The sequence below is a fragment of the Bos taurus genome, chromosome 10 (genome assembly GCF_002263795.3).
Source record: "Bos taurus isolate L1 Dominette 01449 registration number 42190680 breed Hereford chromosome 10, ARS-UCD2.0, whole genome shotgun sequence".
In the NCBI taxonomy this organism is placed as follows: Eukaryota; Metazoa; Chordata; class Mammalia; order Artiodactyla; family Bovidae; genus Bos; species Bos taurus.
In genome coordinates, this window is record NC_037337.1 from 47416538 (window position 1) to 47437740 (window position 21203).

Genomic DNA, 21203 nt, shown 5'->3' on the forward strand with positions numbered 1-21203 from the left:
GGGAATACCAGACCACCTGACCTGCCTTCTGAGAAATCACTGAGCAGGTCAAGAACCAGCGGTTAGAACTGGACGTGGAACAACAGACTGGTTCCAAAGAGGAAAAGGAGTACGTCAAGGCTGTATATTGTCACCCTGCTTATTTAACATATATAAAGTACATCATGTGAAATGCTGGGCTGGATGAAGCACAAGCTGAAATCAAGATTGCCAGGAGAAATATCAGTAACCTCAGATACGCAGACGACACCAATATGGCAGAAAGTAAAGAAGAACTAAAGAGCCTCTTGATGAAAGTGAAAGAGAAGAGAAAAAGTTGGCTTAAAACTCAACATTCAGAAAACTAAGATCATGGCATCTGGTCCCATCACTTCATGGCAAATAGATGGGGAAACAATGGAAATAGTGACAGACTTTATTTTGGGGGGCTCCAAAATCACTGCAGATGGTGACCGCAGACATGAAATTAAAAGATGCTTGCTCCTTGGAAGAAAAGCTATGACCAACCTAGATAGCATATTAAAAAGCAGAGACATTACTTTGCCAACAAAGGTTCGTCTACTCAAAGCTATGGTTTTTGCAGTAGTCATGTGTGGATGTGAGAGCTGGACTATAAAGAAAGCTGAGCACCGACGAATTGGTGCTTTTGAACTGTGGTGTTGGAGGAGACTCTTGAGAGTCCCTTGAACAGCAAGGAGATCCAAGCAGTCCATCCCAAAGGAAATCAGTCCTGAAAATTCATTGGAAGAACTGATGCTGAAACTGAAACTCCAGTACTTTGGCCACGTGATGCGAAGAACTGACTCAGTGGAAAGGACCCTGATACTGGGAGAGATTGAAGGCGGGAGGAGAAGGGGACAACAGAGGATGAGATGGTTGGATGGCATCACTAATGCAATGGACATGAGTTTGAGTAGGCTCCGGGAGTTGATGAATGACAGGGAAGCCCAGCATGCTGTAGTCCATGGGGTCTCAAAGAGTCGGACACAACTGAGCAACTGAACTGAACTGACCTCATACTCATGATACAGCAAATTCAAGATAGGTTAATAATTTAGAAAGAATATATAGTTGGATATTTTTGTGATTCCAGCGGGGGATGGGGTGGGATGTGGAAATGTATAGCACAAATGCCAAATAAAGGAAAAGATTAAAAGCTTTAACTATAAAATAGATGGACTTTGATATATTTTTTTTGAAAAGAAAGAGAGAGAAATGAAAGAAAGAGACCTCACCATAAAAAACTAAAAGACAGATGACTGGTGAATAAATATTTACAACTAATAGGATGATAAAAAATTTCATATGCTTTATATGTCACAGGTTATCATAAATCAAACATATGTGGCAAAGAACATGATCAGAAAATGTTTAAAATTATAAAATAACTAGTTAATAAGCCATAAGAAGAAATTAGATAAATTTTCATGTATATATAATAGTTTATCTTTTACAAAATTAATGCTCAATTAAAGAAGGTATGAAAGAGGACCACTATTGATGGTGATTTAAAACAGCAAAACCTTTATGGAAGAAAATTTGTTAATGATTCAAAGCTTTAAAAATGTTCCTACTTTCAGTCCAACTTGCTTTTAGAAACTTATTAAAAAAGAAGTTACAAATGTGTATAAAGATAACAAAGCAAGAAGGCTTAGCTAGAGTTTTTCAGAGCAAAAAAATACAAATAACCCAAAATGTCAACTATAAGAGATTTGATAATTATGATATTCCAAACAGAAGACTACTCTACAATGGTGCATAATCATGCTCAGTCGTGTTCGACTCTTTGTAACCCCATGGACAGTAGCCCTCCAGGATCTTCCCTCCACGAAATTCTCCTGACAAAAAATACTGGAATGGGTTGCAATTTCCTCTGCCAGGGGATCTTCCTGACCTAGGCATTGAACCTGTGTCTCCTGCCTCGGCAGGTGTATTCTTTACCACTGAGCCACCTGGGAATCCCTACTCTACAACTATTACAAATCATAGTACAGAAAAACAACTGGATTCATGATAATAAATTATTCACATTAAAAAAGTTTGTACAGCATGATCCTATGAAATAAAATTTTAAACAGTTTTTTTTTTTTAGAAAATTCACTACATGGGGAAATGGTAGCAATGATCATCTCACATGATTTGTATTATTGTCCTGTGCTTTTCCTTACTCCAAAAATTTAACTTAAAACACATTTCTAGTGGTCAGGAAAAAACAAACTTTTCAAGATTATTTGCAAAAATCTAGCAATTCCCACAGCACCACTACAAAAGCACTATGCAGACAAATTAGCACAAAGTGTACAAGTATACATGGATGTGTATGCAAGGACAAGTACTTAAACCAGTAGTGTGACCGATGCTTAATAAATATTATCATTAATTTTCAGAGCCTCCCTCAAATGTTGCCATCATCAGCACCATCAACTTCCCCACCTTGAAATGAAGGGGCCAGCAATGATAATAAGTGATAAAGCCAGAATTAGAACACAGGTCTGAGTACAAAAACATCTCTGACTTTAAAAGAGACTGTCTACCAGTTTACTACTTCTGAGGGAAACAATTAGAGAAAATGCAAAAATACCCCTCCCAGTTTCTGTGGGCGGTTCACAAAGCATCAGACAGGGAAGGTCACGGCACACCTCCAGCTTCCTCCCAAGAGGAGGAGATAAAGGCAGTAGGAATCTGAGTGGGTGTCTGAGAAGGGGAATATAGCACTGTAAGAACCTCTGAGTCCTTAGGGAAAACTCAGGGACGAGTCAGATCCTTTGTAGAGAGGCTAGTTCCACCAGGGGTGAAATCAGTGCAGGGTGGACCATGCCAGGCAGCATCACTTGGCTTCAGGAGCCACTGGTTTAGTCATACAGGGTTGGCACCAGCCCAGCTGCCGGGCCTAGGAAGGAGATCAGAAATAAAATATGGTTTGCAGCTGTTGCCTTCCTGCTCTCAAATCTGCACCTCCCCAGTGAGGGGCTTTGGGGTGAGGCAACACAGGATCCTGATGGATTGCCCCGACTCCCAGAGATCATTCTGGTCTGGGAGAGGAAACCACAGTGAACAAGCAAACAGCTTACAGTGGGCATTCCAGTACAAGTTCATAACTGGGGGTGGGGGAAGAGGGTATAAAAGAAACTCAGAAAACACTGTCACTCAGCAACAGGGACCACCATCAAGGGACACAATTATTTTTGAGTCTACCCGCAAAATGCAGAGCAGCTGGGGAAAGTTAAAACAGCAAGGGGCTTGGCTCTGTGCTAGTGATATAAGGGCTCCCCCAAGAGAGGATCTGCCTTAGAACCTTAGTGGCAGACCTACATAATAGGAGAAGGTCCAGAGGCAATAAGGCTCCCGCTTCCTCCCTAAATCTAGAATCTCAGTCCACCCCACACGTCTCCTCTCCAGTTTTCCAACTACAGACACCAGTATCCTTTTATCTCTGGGAGAAGACAGCAGGCTAGGCAGGATCCAGTGAAGACCCAACTCTTTTGTGCACAGACACATGTAGACTCTGGTTGCGATTCTGAGAGCTACCTAGCAACTTCTATCTTGAGGCAACCCTCATCAGGTTGGTTTTGTTCTGAGGTGTCGAGCTTGCGTAACTTAAAGGCAGGAGAAGGTATGTATTCTACCAAGGAGAGGTAGGATCCACTAATAACCCCAGCCTTTCTTCATTCAGGGGCTTCCCAAGTGGTGTGGAGGGAAAGAAGTGGCTTGCACTGCAGGAGCCGTGGGTTTAATCCCTGGGTCAGGAAGACTTCCTGGAGAAGGAAATGACAACCCGCTCCAGTGTTCTTGCCTGGAGAATCCCATGGACAGAGGAGCCTGGCAGGCTACAGTCCAGAGTGTTGCAGAGAGTCAGACGGGACTGAGAATGCACATGATCCTCTTCCAAGCACCTCTTAGCCGTTACTGAGGATTCAGTCCTGGCAGCTGGCTGTGATTAAGTCTGCTTAGCCTTGGGCTCTTCTTGCAGGTGTGTGTACTGGCTGATTCTTACATCACCTGTGCCTTACATCAGGTTCAGACTGGGGTGGAGGGATGCCAGTGGGCTAAGCTGTGGGCATGCTTTGGCTCTAAGCCCGACTCCAACGTGGCCTAAGTCCGTGAGCCTGCTGTGCTCACCAGAGTTCTACAGTGGCTTCCTGCCAAAGTGCTGCCTTGGTGCTTTGCTGTGTCATCAGTATGCTTTTCTTTTTTAATCTTTTAGGCACATGGCAGAGAGGGATGCTCAAAAGCAAAATGGTGTTAAAGACTCTGTTCATTAGCGGTTTCTCTCCCTAAAAACAACTGGCAATTCATTTTGATTTAATTCATGATTCTGAGTTGCTTTGAATGCCTTCTGTGATGCTTTTATAGTTCAGAGAGAAGAGGGTCAGCTCCCCAGGTTTCTCACCTCAAAGCTCTGGTTGTGGTTGCAAGGAAAGTTAAAGGCAAATTTATAAATCAGAAGGTTTACACAAAGATTTCTTGCAAAGAAACAAGATCTTTTGCAAGTCATGGGAAATGCCTTACTGTTCCTTATGGGGTTTTGAAAAACTTATCAAGATAAACTGCAAAAGATTTCAATGAAAGAGGAAGACTGCAGATGCTTACAGCTCCCATCTATTGAAATCATTTGTACAAGCGTCTCCTTTTCTATATTATTTCCTTTAAACCTCATAAAAAGTCAACGTCCTAGGTTAATAAACCGAAGTTCAGAAATGAAAGTAAAGTAACTTATGGAAGGTCAAACTATGTGCAAAGCCAGAATTTGAAACCCAGGTCTTCTTTCAGAGTGTATGTTCTTAGCCACTGAGAACACTGTCACATAACAGGCTCATGAGAGTTATCCTCCCTACTGGGGCCAGCAAACCATGACAGGTACTAAAGCCAGTTTTCTGCCCCATCACCCCCCGATTTTTTTGGCCTTAGAGCTAAGAGTAAATTTTCTATTTCTACAGAGTTGAAAGAGATTCAAAAGAGCAATAATACTTCATGAAAAGTGAAAACATTATATTTCATAGTCCATAAATAAAACTTTACAAGAACATAACCAAGCTCATTTATTTACATATTGCCTAACTGCTTCTGGGCTACAAGCACAGAGAGGAGAAGCACAGCCAGCAAGGTCGAAGACATTGACTATCTGGCCCTTTATTAAAAAAGGTTTCTAGCCCCTGCTCTGTATCATGATTCTAAAAGCCAATTAAAAGTTGGAGGACTCAGGAGCCAGGAATTAGGAGGCTGTAAGAAGGGCTAAGGAGTTGGCTAACCTAAAATTTACTAAATATCCCTACTTTCCAGCTACTACATTTATTTACATACATTATCTCACTTAATCTTCATTAGAGCTCTGTGATGACCTAGAGGGGTGGGATGGAGGGGATTTATGTTAATATTCAGCAAAAACTAATACAACATTTTAAAGTAATTATTCTCCAATTAAAACAACAACAACAATAATAAATGGGGAAAAAAGACCTGTCAGATTCTTCATCTGAACCTGTCAATGCACTACTTAGAATGCAAAAGAATTATAATTCCCATTTTTCACATGAAGAAACTGAGGTTTAAGAAGGTTAAAGATGTCTCTCCAAGTCATGAGTTTCTGCTATTTCTCACAGAGACAATATTATATCAAGAATTCTAGGCCAATCTTTCCAGCTCCAACACCCAAGCACTTTCTATTATAACAATAGAAAATACAGCATGAAGTACAGCTGACCCTTGAGCCACATGGGTCTGAACTAGGTTAGTCTACTTCTTGTCAAAAGTTAATTCTATAGAACTACATGATCCATGTTTGTTGAATCTACAAATGGGGACAGAATATTCACCAATATAGAAGGAAATATGATGGAAGTATCTATAAACATATCAAACTTGTTCTCTCACAATATATATATATGATTGATCTGAAGGCTGTGTGGTATAATTGTGTTCAATATCAATATCTACATTTTATAAATTATAATTTCATTGAGTTTTTTAATTTAGAATTCCGAATAGCCTATTCAAGTAATGAATGAATCACTCACTTTTAACTTACTTCTTAAATTATGCCAATGAACTTCCTTCAAGATTTAATGGTATGTTCAAATTGAGGACCTAGAGAAATATGTTATTTATGCCATTAAAACACATTCTACCCCTTATCCAAACAATTTTATGTGTATGTCTGCCATTCTATGTGTGATCTCTTTTTACCATATATTCTAAATGGTTGCACATGGTTATACATACACACACATGGGTTATTTCATGTTTTTGACATATGTCATGTAAATTTACTTGTTCACTGAATTTAAAATAAATCTAAAAATTTTAAATGACTCTGTATATTGTTATAACATGTACAAGTATCTGCACACTGAAAATTACAAAATGTTGAAAGAAATCAAAGAGGATCTAATACCATGTTCATAGACTGAAAAACTCAACATAGTAAAGTTATCAATTCTCCCCTAATTGATCTATAATTTCGATGCAATGCCCATCAAAATCCCAGCTAAGTTTTTTTTGTGTGAATACAGACAAGGTTTTTCTAACATGTTCATGGAAAGGAAAAGGATCTAAAGTAGCTAAAACAATTCTGAAAAAGAAGAAAAAAGTGAAAGGAATCATTCAGGTTGAAGTTAAGGCATACTATACAGTTAAAGTGATCAGGACAGTGTGCTATCAGCAGAAGGACAGATACGCAAATCAGCAAAACAGATTAGGGCACCCAGAAATAGATCCACAGCAATATATTCAAATTAATTTGACAAGGATACAGAAGCAATACAATGGGGAAAACACCTTTCAACAAACAGTACTGGGGCAACTGGACATCCACAGGTCAAAATGAACCTTGATCTAAAACCTTCACACTTCATACAAAAACTCAAAATGGACCAAGGACATAAGTGCAAAACCATAAAGTATTTAGAAGTAAACATGGGAGAAAATCTTTGGAGCCTAGAGTTAAAGCTCTTTTAAAATTTTTTTAATATATTATTTGTTTTTGAGTTTTTCTGCTTTTAAAGTTTTATTTATTTACTTAGTTTGGCTGCAATGGGTCTCCGTTACTTTGTGTGGTCTTTTCTAGGTGCAGCCAGTGGGGGCTGCTCTCTGGTTGCAGTGTGCGGGCTTCCCATTGCAGGGCCTTCTGTTTTTGTGCACAAGCTCTAGGGCACGTGGACCTCAGTAGGTGCAGCTTGTGGCTCTAGAGTGTGGGCTCAGTAGATGTGGCACATGGGCTTAGCTGCCTGATGGCATGTTGGATCTTAGTTCCTGGACCAGGGATCGAATCTGTGTCCCCTGCATTGGGAGGCAAATTCTTAACCACTGGATCACCAAGGGGAGTACCAGACAGAAACTCTTAGATGTAACACTTAAAACAAGATTCATAAAAAGGAAAACAATGATAAAACACTTGTTATCTAAATTAAGAATGTGTATTCAAGCCTGGCATGCTGCAGTCCCGGCAGTTGCAAAGAGTCGGACATGACTTAGTGACTGACTAAATATCAACAAAATTCTGTGAGAGATCTTGTCAAGGAGATAAAAACACAGCTACAGACCATGAAAAAATATTTGCAAATCACATTCAATGAAGGACTTGGATCCAGAATATATAAAGAACCCTTAAAACTCAACAGTAAGAAAAAAAAAAATCTAACTAGAAAACCGGCCAAAAAAAACTGTGAACAGACATTTCACTGAAGGGGATACACAGATGACAAATAAGCACAGGAAAAGATGTTCAAAGTCATTAGCCATTAGGGAAATGCAAAATATAACTGTAATAAGACTTCATAAAACGTATCAGAAAGGTAAAATTAAAAAAAATGATAACACCACATGCTGGAGAGGATGATAAGAAACTGGATCACTCATATTTTGCTGGTAAGAGTGTAAAATGGTATAGTCACTCTGGAAAATAGTCTGGCTGTTTGTTATAATGCTTAATGTGTTCTTACCATATGGCTCAGCAATTGTACTCTTGGGCATTTATCCCAATGAAATGAACACTTCATTCACACCAAAATCTATACACAAATATTTATAGCAGCTTAGTTCATAATAGCCACAAACTAGAAACAACCCAAATGTCCTTCAGAGATGAATGACTAGACAAACTGCTACTTCCATACTACGGGGTACTATTCAGCACTAAAAAGCGATGGGGCTATTGATGTACATTATGACTTGGATAGATCTTGAGGGATTTCTACTAAATGAAAAAAAGAAGTCAAAAATTTATGTATTGTATGATTCCATTTATGTGGTACTCTTGAAATAACAAAATTATTGAGACAGAAAAGAAATTAGAGGTTGCTACTGGGTAAAGAGACCAGGGGAAGGGAGCAGGGTGTGAGGAGAAGCAGGAAGGGGTGGGAGATGTCTGTGGCCATAAAAGGGTAGCACAAGGTATTCTCGATGGATTAGAGTTCAATATCTTGACTACAGTGGTGGTAACACAAACCTACACTTGTGAGAAAACTGCACGGAACTAAACACACACACATAAATAAGTACATATAGAACACAAAATCTGATCAAGGTCTATGAACTGTATGTACCAAGGCGGTTGCCTGGTTGTGACATTGTACTACTGACATGTTACCACTGAGGGAAAATTGATGAAAAGAGAACTCTCAGCATCTTTATAATTTTTAAAATGCTGCTGCTGCTGCTAAGTCGCTTCAGTCATGTCCAACTCTGTGCGACCCCATAGACGGCAGCCCACCAGGCTTCCCCATCCCTGGGATTCCCCAGGCAAGAACATTGGAGTGGGTTGCCACTTCCTTCTCCAATGTATGAAAGTGAAAAGTGAAAGTGAAGTCGCTCAGTCCTGTCTGAGTCTTAGCGACCCCATGGACTGCAGCCTACGAGGCTCCTCCGTCCATGGGATTTTTCTAGGCAAAAGTACTGGAGTGGGGTGCCATTGCTATTGAGATATAATTCGCATAGCATACAACTCACCCATTTAAAGTATCTGATTCAGTGGATTTTGGTATCTTTATAGATATGTGCAACTATCACCATGGTCAATTTTAAAATATGTTCATCACCTAAAAAAAATTCCTGTACCATTAGTTATTACTCACCTATGTCCCATGATCCCACCCCACTCTTAAGCAACCATTAATCTACCTTCTGTTTCTATGGATTTGCCTTTTCTGGACATTCTATACCAAAGAAATCTTGTCATAGGATTTTTTTGTTTTTCTTGTGAAGAAATCTTCCTTCACTTCACATACCAGTTCCAAAATTCATCCATGCTCTAGTATGAAGCAGTACGTTTCATTTCATTTTATGACCAATTAATATTTCACTTCATAGATGTATGACTTTTTGTTCATCCATTCATCAGATGATGAATATGTTATTTCTACCTTTTGGCTAAATGCAGCTATATACTTTCATGTACAAATTTTTCTGTGAATATATGCTTTGAATTCTCTTAGGCATATATACCCAGGAGTAGAACTGCTGGGTCATATGGCATCTCTATGTTGAACATTTGAGGAACTGCCAGACTGTTTTCTAAGGTGACTGAACCTTTCCTACCAGCAGTAAATGAGGACTCCAGTTTCCCTACATCTTTACCCATACTGGTTACTCTGACTTTTTGATTCTCTGCATTATTTTTCCAAGTTCCTGTGAATCTATGGTTATTTCAAATAGTTAAAAATATGATTCCATATATCTTTGCTAAAAGATAAACAAACATAGCAAATATTAATAATTTTTCTTCATTTCCTAAAGATATGTGTTTAAAAAATTTTTTTTAACATATTACCACACTTCCTAGAATGCACAAAATAATGTTAAAGGGTAACTTGCTCTGATCTCAATTTCTGCAAGTTTCTCTCTAGCACTTCTCTGTTGAGTAGAATACTGGTGATAGTTTTAAAACATTCTATCCTATTGAGGAAGTATATTTGTATTCTAGAATTTTACAGAAATTTTTATAATGAGTAGTTGAATTTTATCAAACACCTTAGGAGTTTTATTTAAAATGATCACATGATGCCATCTTTTCTAATTTTCTTTAGATATAGCTGATTCAGAATATTATATAAGTTTAAGGTGTGTAGTATAATGATTTGATATATGTAAATATTGAGAAAAGATTACCACAGAATGTTAAGCCATCCATTACTTCACATAATTACCTCTTTTTAGCTGTTATGAGAGCATTTTAAGTGAGAATATTGAAAGCAACAAAGGAAAAACAACAGATAATACACAAGGAATTCCCGTAAGACTATCTACTGATTTCTCAGCCAAAACTCTGCAGGCCAAAAAAAGAGTGGCACAATAGACTGAAAGTGATAAAAGAGAAAAACCTACAACCAAGAATACTCTACCCAGCAAGGTTCTCACTAACATTTGATGAATAAATCAAAAGCTTTACAGGCAAGAAAAAGCCAAAAGAATTCAGTACCACCAAACCAGCTTTACGACAAATGCTAAAGGATCTTCTCTAGGTGGAAAAGGAAAAAACAAATCCAAAACAACTACTGAAATGGCAATAGAAATATGAAAAGTGAAAGTCACTCAGTCATGTCCAACTCTTTGCAACCCCATGGACTATACAGTCCATGGAATTCTCCAGGCCAGAATACTGGAGTGGGTAGCCTTTTCCTTCTCCAGGGGATCTTCCCAATCCAGGGATCGAACCCAGGTCTCCCACATTGCAGGCGGATTCTTTACCAGCTGAGCCACAAGGGAAGCCCAATAGAAATATACATATTGGTAATTAGCTTAAATGAAAACAGACTAAATGCTCTGACCAAGACACCAAACAGCTGAATGGATACAAAAACAGGACCTGTATATTCGCCACCTACAAGAGACTCATTTCAGATCCAGAAAGTGAAAGTGAAGTCGCTCAGTCGTGTCCAACTCTTTGCGACCCCACGGACTGTAGCCTATCAGGCTCCTCCGTCCATGGGATTTTCCAGGCGAGAGTGGGTTTCCCTGGTGGCTCAGATCCAGAGATACATACAAATTGAAAGTGAGGAAACGGAAAAAGGTATTCCTTGCAAATGGAAATCAAAAGAAAGCCAGAGTAGCAACACTTAGACAAAATAGACTTTAAAGTCAAGAATCTTACAAGAGGCAAAGGACACTACATAATGATCAAAGGATCAATCCAAGAAAAAAATATAACAAATTGTAAATATATATGCACCCCAATATAGGAGCACCTCAGTATAAAACACAAATGTTAACAGGCATGAAAAAAGGAGAAATTGACAATGACACAATAACACAGGGGGAGTTTAGCATCACACTTATATCAATGGACAGTTCATTCAGACAGAGAAATCAATAAGGAAACACAGCCCTTAAATGACACATTAGACCAGATGGACTTAACTTTATATTTACAGAGCATTCCACCAAAAGCAATAGATTACACATTCTTTTCAAGTACACATGGAACCTTCTCCAGGATAGATCATATGCTGGGCAGGATGTAAAAATGAGGAAGTTACTGGAAGAGTTTCCTCGTCAACTCAGGAACACACTCTCTGCTTGTTCATAAACTGAATTTCAAAGACCCATCTCTGTCCTTCTAGGTTGGAAGGCCAGCAATTTGCAAGAAAAAACAGATCTGAAGGCCACAGAAAATCTGCAAACCCATCTGCTGCTGCTAAGTCACTTCAGTCGTGTCTGACTCTGTGCGATCCCATAGACGGCAGCCCACCAGGCTCCCCGTCCCTGGGATTCTCCAGGCAAGAACACTGGAGTGGGTTGCCATTTCCTTCTCCAATGCATGAGAGTGAAATCGATCAGTCATGTCCAACTCTTAGCAACCCCCATGGACTGCAATCTACCAGGCTCCTCTGTCCATGGGATTTTTCAGGCAAGAGTACTGGAGTGGGGTGCCATTGCCTTCTCCGAGCAAACCCATCTAACAGGATACAAATTAAGTACCATTAAGTTTGTGGTCAACAAACTTCCTAGTCCAGGGCACTCCTGATAACGTAAGTGAAACATTCTTAGGAGAAAGTGCTAGCAAGTAAAAGTAAAGGCACTCCTTTGGGGACTTCACAGTAGTGACAGAGAGCACAGCCAAGACACAGCTGTTCTGAGAGCCTGAGGGCAGCCAGGCTCACTCACCAGCCTCATAGCTAACTTCATGTCTGTCCCACTGCTCAACTCAGGGCCCTACTGCCAAGATGCTGCATGTGCAAATGCTAGGGGTCTGGGGACTACCCCTAGACTCTTGAGAGTCTCTTGGACTGCAAGGAGATCAAACCAGTCAATCTTAAAGGAGATCAATATTGAATATTCATTGGAAGAACTGATGCTGAAGCTAAAGCTCTAATACTTTGGCTACCTCATGCGAAGAGCCAACTCATTGGAAAAGACCACGAGATCCTGGGAAAGATAGAAAGCAGGAGAAGGGGACTACAGAGGATGAGATGGTTGGAGGGCATTACTGACTCAATGGACATGAATTTGAGCATGCTCTGGGAAATGCTGAAGGACAGGGAAGCCTGGCGTGCTGCAGTCTATGGGGTGGCAAAGGGACAAGACTGAGCAAGTAAACAACAACAAAAAAGGGACGACTACCAAGCTTATCAGTGAAGGCTTTTAACAGAAGAAGTGGAAAGACAAACGCTCCCCTCCACCACACCCAACTCACCTTCACCAGGAAGAAGGACACACCATATGTCCGAAGGGACCGCGCCAATTTGACATACTTGACTTTGGCTTCTATTTCGCTCATCTCTCCACAGTTCTTGTGCTCCTATAAAAGTGACAGAGGCAGGGACCAGTTACCGCAGCTCTGACCACAGGTGGACTTAGTGAGAGCTACTACTTCACACGCCATCTATTTATTTGTAGATGCACGTCCCTGCTGCCCAAGGGTCAGAGCACACAGAAAGCACTAATGCAAGCCTTCTTAACTAGAATGTGAGCCCAAATTCCCTGTAGATTTTGCATTATAGGGAACAATTCATGCATGTGCAGCGTGACAAGAACAGGAGCCGTAACTGTAACCTAATTTTCAAAGCACTCTAGGTTTCAAAAGGTTCAGGACCAACACTTTAAACAAGGACTAGAAAAATGTTATTGTCCTGGGAGAGCTATCATTCTAATATACAGGCAAAAGACAACAATTTCCAAACAGCACGACATATAAAAGCCTGGACATCTCAGTGTGTGGAAACAATACTGGATTAAAAACTATGCATTATACACATGAAATTTATCTCTTTCAATTTATATTTACATTTCAATGCCAAAGAAGACTTTGATATTTTGGATTCACTAGAGTGAGTGTTTCTTGGCAAAGTTGACGACAAAGCTTTTCTTACTGGTTGCCTAGAATAGATAACTCTCTGAATTTTAGAATAAATCTGGATTTTAAAAACACACCAGTTCCCAGATTCTAAGGTGCAAAAACAAATCTCAGGATTAAAAAAAAAAGCTCCTTGTAGCTTCCTTGGTACACTTTAATGGAAAATCACCTTGTTTCAATGCTTCAAAGATAATGTCTTTGAAATTAAATGTATGCACATTTTTCTCAGAAGGGCTAAGTAACCTTTAGCAAGAAGGTATGGATTAAGATAATAAATCTGCCCAAAGTAGAACTGTCAGCTCCTTTCCTCCTGAGTCACTAATCATTTATTATATAAGTGGAGTACATGCACGGGGTCTGAAGCTTTTATGTACAGCGGCCCCTCTCAGACTAATAAATGAGGACAGGAAGTGAGGAGAATAACAAAGCTCTGACCATTCCCAATACCTGAAATATTCTCTTTTCAGCTCCTCTCTGCTTGATGTATTCTTTGGGCAGGAATTCTTTTAGACTGAGAGAGAGAGAGAGAGTAAAAAAGGTAAGGCATTTAATCGTACTCTATGATGAGAAGGAAAGAAAAAGAGACTTTTCATAAAACTCACAGTTAAGTCCCTAACTCTCAGTATTTTATGGTATAATTAATAACAGACGGCCACATCCCACAATGCACTTAAGTAGAACAGAAATATAAAAACTAGTCTGATAAAAGGGTCAAACTATTATAACATAGTTCAAGAAGAAAGAATGTCCTGAAATATTGTAAAGTAACAAAGCAAAGCACCCTAGAGCGTACAGTATGCTAGCTTTTGGGGAAAAAGGAGGAGAATATCCATTTTATACTTTTAATATGTATTTTTAAAACATTAGAAGGGTAATTCTAGTACAAGTAAAAATGATTCTTCATGGAAAGAAAGAAAAAACACAGAGAAGGGAACATGGACGGATATTAAACCTTTGACTTTTCCTTATACTGTAGTCTTCACTTTAGAACCAAAAGAAATCACAAAGAGGGTAAAATGCAACACCTAAAACTCTAAAGCAAATGGAAACAAATGAACCGAACAGTGTTTGATAGAGCCTAACTTTGAAAAACAGTCTTTGACTATATCCACCCCAATGAGATATATCTTTAATGTAAAATGCGCCACAGTAGACTTGTTAAATCATTATTTTTAAACTACTATCTACTCTCATCCTAAATATATACACAAATACACATACTGTAAAATTAGTATATTATATTATATAAGTTCAGTTCAGTTCATTTCAGTTCAGTCGCTCAGTCGTGTCTGACTCTTTGCGACCCCATGAATCGCAGCACGCCAGGCCTCCCTGTCCATCACCAACTCCCAGAGTTCACTCAGAATCACGTCCATGAGTCAGTGATGCCATCCGGCTGTCTCATCCTCTGTCGTCCCCTTCTCCTCCTGCCCCCAATCCCTCCCAGCATCAGAGCCTTTTCCAATGAGTCAACTCTTTGCATGAGGTGGCCAAAGTACTGGAGTTTCAGCTTTAGCATCATTCCTTCCAAAGAAATCCCAGGGCTGATCTCCTTCAGAATGGACTGGTTGGATCTCCTTGCAGTCCAAGGGACTCTCAAGAGTCTTCTCCAACACCACAGTTCAAAAGCATCAATTCTTTGGTGCTCAGCCTTCTTCACAGTCCAACTCTCACATCCATACATGACCACAGGAAAAACCATAGCCTTGACTAGACGAACCTTTGTTGGCAAAGTAATGTCTCTGCTTTTGAATATGCTATGTAGGTTGGTCATAACTTTCCTTCCAAGGAGCAAGCGTCTTTTAATTTCATGGCTGCAGTCACCATCTGCAGTGATTTTGGAGCCCCGAAAAATAAAGTCTGACACTGTTTCCACTGTTTCCCCATCTATTTCCCATGAAGTGATGGGACCGGATGCCATGATCTTCATTTTCTGAATGTTGAGTTTTAAGCCAACTTTTTCACTCTCCTCTTTGACTTTCATCAAGAGGCTTTTTAGTTCCTCTTCACTTTCTGCCATAAGGGTGGTGTCATCTACATATCTGAGGTTATTGATATTTCTCCTGGCAATCTTGACTCCACCTTGTGCTTCTTCCAGTCCAGTGTTTCTCATGATGTCCTTTGCATATAAGTTAAATAAGCAGGGTCACAATATACAGCTTTGACATACTCCTTTTCCTATTTGGAACCAGTCTGTTGTTCCATGTCCAGTTCTAACTGTTGCTTCCTGACCTGCATACAGATTTCTCAAGAGGCAGGTCAGGTGGTCTGGTATTCCCATCTCTTTCAGAATTTTCCACAGTTTATTGTGATCCACACAGTCAAAGGCTTTGGCACAGTCAATGAAGCAGACATAGATGTTTTTCTGGAACTCTCTTGCTTTTTCCATGATCCAGCGGATGTTGGCAATTTGATCTCTGGTTCCTCTGACTTTTCTAAAGCCAACTTGAATATCAGGAAGTTCACAGTTCATGTTTTGCTGAAGCCTGGCTTGGAGAATTTTGAGCATTACTTTACTAGCATGTGAGATGAGTGCAATTGTGCAGTAGTTTGAGCATTCTTTGTCATTGCCTTTCTTTGGGATTGGTATGAAAACTGACCTTTTCCAGTCCTGTGGCCACTGCTGAGTTTTCCAAATTTGCTGGCATATTGAGTGCAGCACTTTCACAGAGTCATCTTTCAGGATTTGGAATAGCTCAACTGAAATCCCATCACCTCCACTAGCTTTGTTCATAGTGATGCTTTCTAAGGCCCTCTTGACTTCACATTCCAGGATGTCTAGCTCTAGGTCAGTGATCACACCATCGTGATTATCTGCGTCATGAAGATCTTTTTTTGTACAGTTCTTCTGTATATTCTTGCCACCTCTTCTTAATATCTTCTGCTTCTGTTAGGTCTATACCATTTCTGTCCTTTATCGAGCTCATCTTTGCCATGAAATGTTCTGTTGGTATCTCTAATTTTCTTGAACAGATCTCTAGTCTTTCCCATTCTGTTGTTTTCCTCTATTTCTTTGCATTGATCACTGAGGAAGGCTTTCTTATCTCTTCTTGCTATTCTTTGGAACTCTGCATTCAGATGCTTATATCTTTCCTTTTCTCCTTTGCTTTTCGCTTCTCTTCTTTTCACAGCTATTTGTAAGGCCTCCCCAGACAGCCATTTTGCTTTTTGCATTTCTTTTCCATGGGGATGGTCTTGATCCCTGTCTCCTGTACAATGTCATGAACCTCATTCCATAGTTCATCAGGCACTCTATCAGATCTAGGCCCTTAAAAATATAACTAGAATAAAGTAAATGAGTAATTATGGTAGTTGTTAGAAATCAAGATTTTTTAGCATAAAAGATAAATAGATAAATAGAGCAAAAGAAGTTAAATGAATCTTGCACTCTTTCCATTTGAATGCAAATACTGACCTGAATGTTGATTCACTTTTCTTTTTCTGAAAACCTTTTCTAGTTCTGTCCACTGCAGAGGCTAAGGGCAAGGACAACTGGGTTGAGATGAGCACCCTAGTAGATCAGCCAGACGGTCTTCAATGTCAGTTCCACTAAAAAGAATCCTTGGAGAAATGACTGATTCTAGCTTTGGGACAGATGTATGAAATGTTCCTGGGGCTTCCTGTGCCTAAGGATCAAGTGAGTGACGTGAAAGTTACTCAGTCGTGTCCGACTCTTTGCAACCCTGTGGACTGTACAGTCCAAGGGATTCTCCAGGCCAGAATACTGGAGTGGGTAGCCGTTCCCTTCTCCAAGGGATCTTCCCAACCCCAGGGTCTCCTGCATTGCAGTCAAGGAAGTTATCAAAATGACAATGGACTGACATCAAGGGATAACCAATCAGACAGGACTGAGCACACACTCCCACAACACACGAACATGATTTTTAAAACCTCATACAAAAGAAGAGAAAATAGAACAATGAACCCACTGCCCAGACTCAACAATTATAACTCATGACTCATCTACTTGCTTATCCACATTACCTCTAATGGATGATTTTGAGGCAAAGCCCAGACATCATACAATTATTTTTATGTGAGGGGCAATTTGAGTGTCAGAAAGAATGAAGACCGCAATGGGTCAAAACACAGGTGTGTAAAATTCAATAACGATTCTTAGAAATAATCATTGATCACCTTAAGAGGTTACTAGGGCACAAGTTCATACTGAAAATTGATGAAGGAAAAGAAACAAAGCTAATAAATGCAGAAGGAATAATAGAAATCCAAAATGATCATTTTACAACTCTGCATGGAATAGTCAATAGATCTAAACAAGCATGAGTGGCTGCTAAAACCAGTGACAAGTCAATGGGGGACTTTATAATAGATGGATGTCTGAGCCAAACCAAATGATCCATTTGGCATTAATGAAAGTGGGATAACCACACAACACACGCCTTCTGACTGATAAACCAGTAAGTATACAGTTTCACCTAGAAGTATTCTTGGCAATAGAGAAAAAAAAAACAAGTAAATATATAACTGAATATGAATTTCTTTAAGAATCCAGATATAAATATAAGCTTAGCAAAAAACCTCATAATAGTTTAAAAAAAGAGAGAAACATGGTAAGTGATACTACCAGGATACTATGAGCCAAATCCCATCATGGTAAATATTATAAAAATAACCTAGGTTTTTCACAAATAAATGGCTTGCGGGTAGAGGCAAAAAATTTGCCACACAAACAGATTAAGAGAGTTTTAAGAAATGTATTTATGGGGTGTCACTGGTGGCTCAGTGGTGAAGAATCTGCCTGCCAATGCAGAAGACACAAGTTCAGTCCTTGATCTAGGAAGATCCCACACGCTAAGGAACAACTAAGCTTGTACAGCACCACTATTGAGCCTGTGCTCTAGAGCCTTGGAGCCACAGCTACTGAGCCCATGTGCTGTAATTACTGACGCCTGCACACCCTAGACCCCAGCTCTGCAGCAAGAAAAGCCCAGGCATAGCAACTGGAGAGTAGCCCCTCTCACAGCAACTAGAGAAAGCCTGTGCAGCAATGAAGACCTAGCACAACCAAAACTAAAGAATTATTTAAAAGAAGAACTGAAATCTGTTAGTATAGAAAGAAAGAAGAAATGTATTATAAAACCACAGTAACACAGATAGTATAGTACTGACATTAGAATAGAATTGAGAAGCCAGAAATTAACCCTTGCCTTACAGACAACTGATTTTCAACAAGAGTGCTAAGACGCTTCAATGGGAAAATAACAGTCTTTTTAACAAATGGTGCTGTGACAACTAGATATCCACATGCAAAACAATGAAGTTGGACCTCTTATCTCACATGACACATCAAAATTAACTCCAGAACTTCCCTGGTGGTCCAGTGGTTAAGAATCCACCTGCCAGGGCAGGGGACACGGGTTCAATCCCCGGTCTGGGAAGATTCCTCATGCAGTGTGGCAACTAAGCCCATGTGCCACAACTACGGAAGCCCGTGAGCTCCGGGGCCTGTGCTCCGCAAGAGAAGCCATTGCAATAAGAAGTCAGCGCAGCAGCTAGAGAGTAGCCCCTGCTGGCCGTACTAGAGAAAGCCCATGCGCCGCAATAAAGACCCAGGGCAGCCAAAAACATATAAATAAATGAATAATAACTTAAAAAAAAAGATCGCTATAAAAAATGAACTCCAAATGGATCACTGACCTAAATGTAAGGGTTAAAAGTTTAACTCTTAGAAGAAAAAGGAGTAAATTTTTATGACCCTGGGTTAGGCAAAGGCTTTTAAGATACAATACTAAAAGTACACGCAGCAAATGAAAAAAAGTAAACCGGACTAAATAAAAATCTGAAAAACTGAACTGCAAGAGAAATCACTGAAAAAAAGTGAAAGGCAACCCACATCCTGGGAGAAAAGAAGTGCAAATTATGTATCTGATAACTACTTGTATGGAATCTCTTGCAACTAATGATTTTTTAAAAAACAATTAAAATGGTCATAGGGTCTGAACAGTCACTTCTCCAAAGAAGATATAGAAATAGCCAAAAAGGGTGTGAAAATATTCTCGACACCAGCAGCCATCAGGGAAACACAAAGAAAATCAATATTCAAACACAGTATCACACCAGTGCATACCCAGTAGGACACCCCAATAGAAAAAGACAGGTCATAAGGAGTGTTGGCGGGGGTATGGAGGAATGGGAACCTTCACACATTGCTGGTGGGGATGTAAAATGGCACAGCTGTTGTGGAAAATGATTTGGTAGTTTCTCAAAACATTAAACAACAATTCCACTCCTAGGCATATATCAAGGAAAAGTAAAAACATATGTCCACATAAACATCTGTACATGAACGTTCATTGTAGCATCATTTGTAAGAGCCAAAAGATGGAAACAACTCAAATTTCCATCAACTGATGAATGGATGAAAAGAATGTAGTTGAGCCGTACAGTGTAACTTTACTTGGCAATAAAAAATGTATTCAGTATGATACATGCCATAACATGGAAGCACTGTGCTAAAGGGAAAGACGTTCATGGCAAAAGACTGCAAATAGTTATGTTTCTGTTTATATGAAATGTCTAGAATAGGCAAATCTATAGAGGCAAATAGGATTAGAGGTTGCAGACGTTGGGGAATGGAGAGGGGGATCAGGGCGGTGACTGCTAAAGGACACAGGGCTTATTTTAGGAGGGATACAAACATTCTAAAATCAGGTTGTGGTGATTAGGTTGCACAATCTTGTGAACACACTAAAAAGTGCTGAAATATAAATGGGTCAGTTGGATGGTATGTAAGCTCCATCTCAATAAAGCTGTTCTTCAGAAAAGAAAAACATCAACCACTTTAGGCCTTGTTTGGCTCGTCATACAAACCAAGTATAAAATGACATTTTAAATACTATGTGGGGGAGAATTTAACACAAACTGGGTATTAGATGTCATTAAAGAATTGCTGCTAATTTTGTTTGGCATCAGGATGCATTTGCAGTTAGGCGGGATTTTAATTATTTAAAAATTCTGTAATTGTCAGGAAAACATATTTAAGTATTGACATGTGAAATGGTATGCTGTCTTGGATTTGTTTTCAATCACAGTAGCCAGAAAAAGGGGCAAGGGACTTTCCTGGTGGTCCAGTGGTTCGGAATCCACTTTGCAATGCAGGGGACATGGGTTCCAACTCGTTAGGGAGCTAGGATCCCACATGCCAAGAGGCGACTAAGCCCCAGCACCACAACTTCTGAGCCCGCACACCATAACTAGAGAGTGTGTGCAACTGAAAGAAGGATCTGAATGACCCAACAAAGATCCTGCATGCCGCAGCTAAGACCCGGTGCAGCCAAATAAATGAATAAACAAAAAAATATCTTAAGAAGGGGTCAAGTTAAGGTTCTGGCTACATTAAGACTTGAATCATGATGCCTCTTCAACCTGTAAACTGCATTTGTAGAAAAAAAATTCTGAATACATTTTCTGGAAGGTTGGGGAACTAGGTTTGAGCACCAGCAGAATACTCAAACCTAATCAAGAGACCCCATGTCAGTCCACAGGAAGGAACCTAGGGAACAACTGGGCGGCCACACCTTAGATGCTGTGACTATTGTTAAGCAGCTCTGGGGACAAAAAGGTCTGATTGAGAGAAGACTGGAAGACATCAATGTCACAGAAGAGGAAGCTGAGTCACAGAGAGGTCAGGAGACTTGGCTGAGGTCACAGCAGCAGAGAACCTCTGACCTCCAGTTCAAGAGCGGATGCATGTGGACCCAGGGCTGTTCCAAGCTCCCCTTGGAGCACACGAACAATGATAACCAGGAAGCATCATGGTGGGCCACTGCTGTGAGCCTCTGGATGGCAGCTCCCACAGTATCAACAAAGGAGACCTGGCAAAGGTTACCTAAAGGGCCCCAAAAAGGGGCCCATGCCAACCCCCTCACAAGAATGACTGTTACTAGAAGAACACCAG

At 39.9% G+C, this 21203-nt stretch overlaps 1 protein-coding gene across 10 annotated transcripts in view; it reads right to left on the reverse strand.

Moving 5' to 3' along the window:
• The window catches only part of TLN2 (talin 2), a 495231-nt gene that overhangs the window by 168904 nt on the left and 305124 nt on the right, over window positions 1-21203 (reverse strand). For all 10 annotated transcript variants that reach the window (XM_024997998.2, XM_024998001.2, XM_024997999.2 and 7 more), the window contains 2 exons: window positions 13733-13796; window positions 12626-12730 (listed from right to left, as the gene is read on the reverse strand). In XM_024997998.2, coding sequence (XP_024853766.1) covers window positions 12626-12730; window positions 13733-13796 — 169 coding nt within the window. The remainder of the gene's footprint in view (window positions 1-12625; window positions 12731-13732; window positions 13797-21203) is intronic.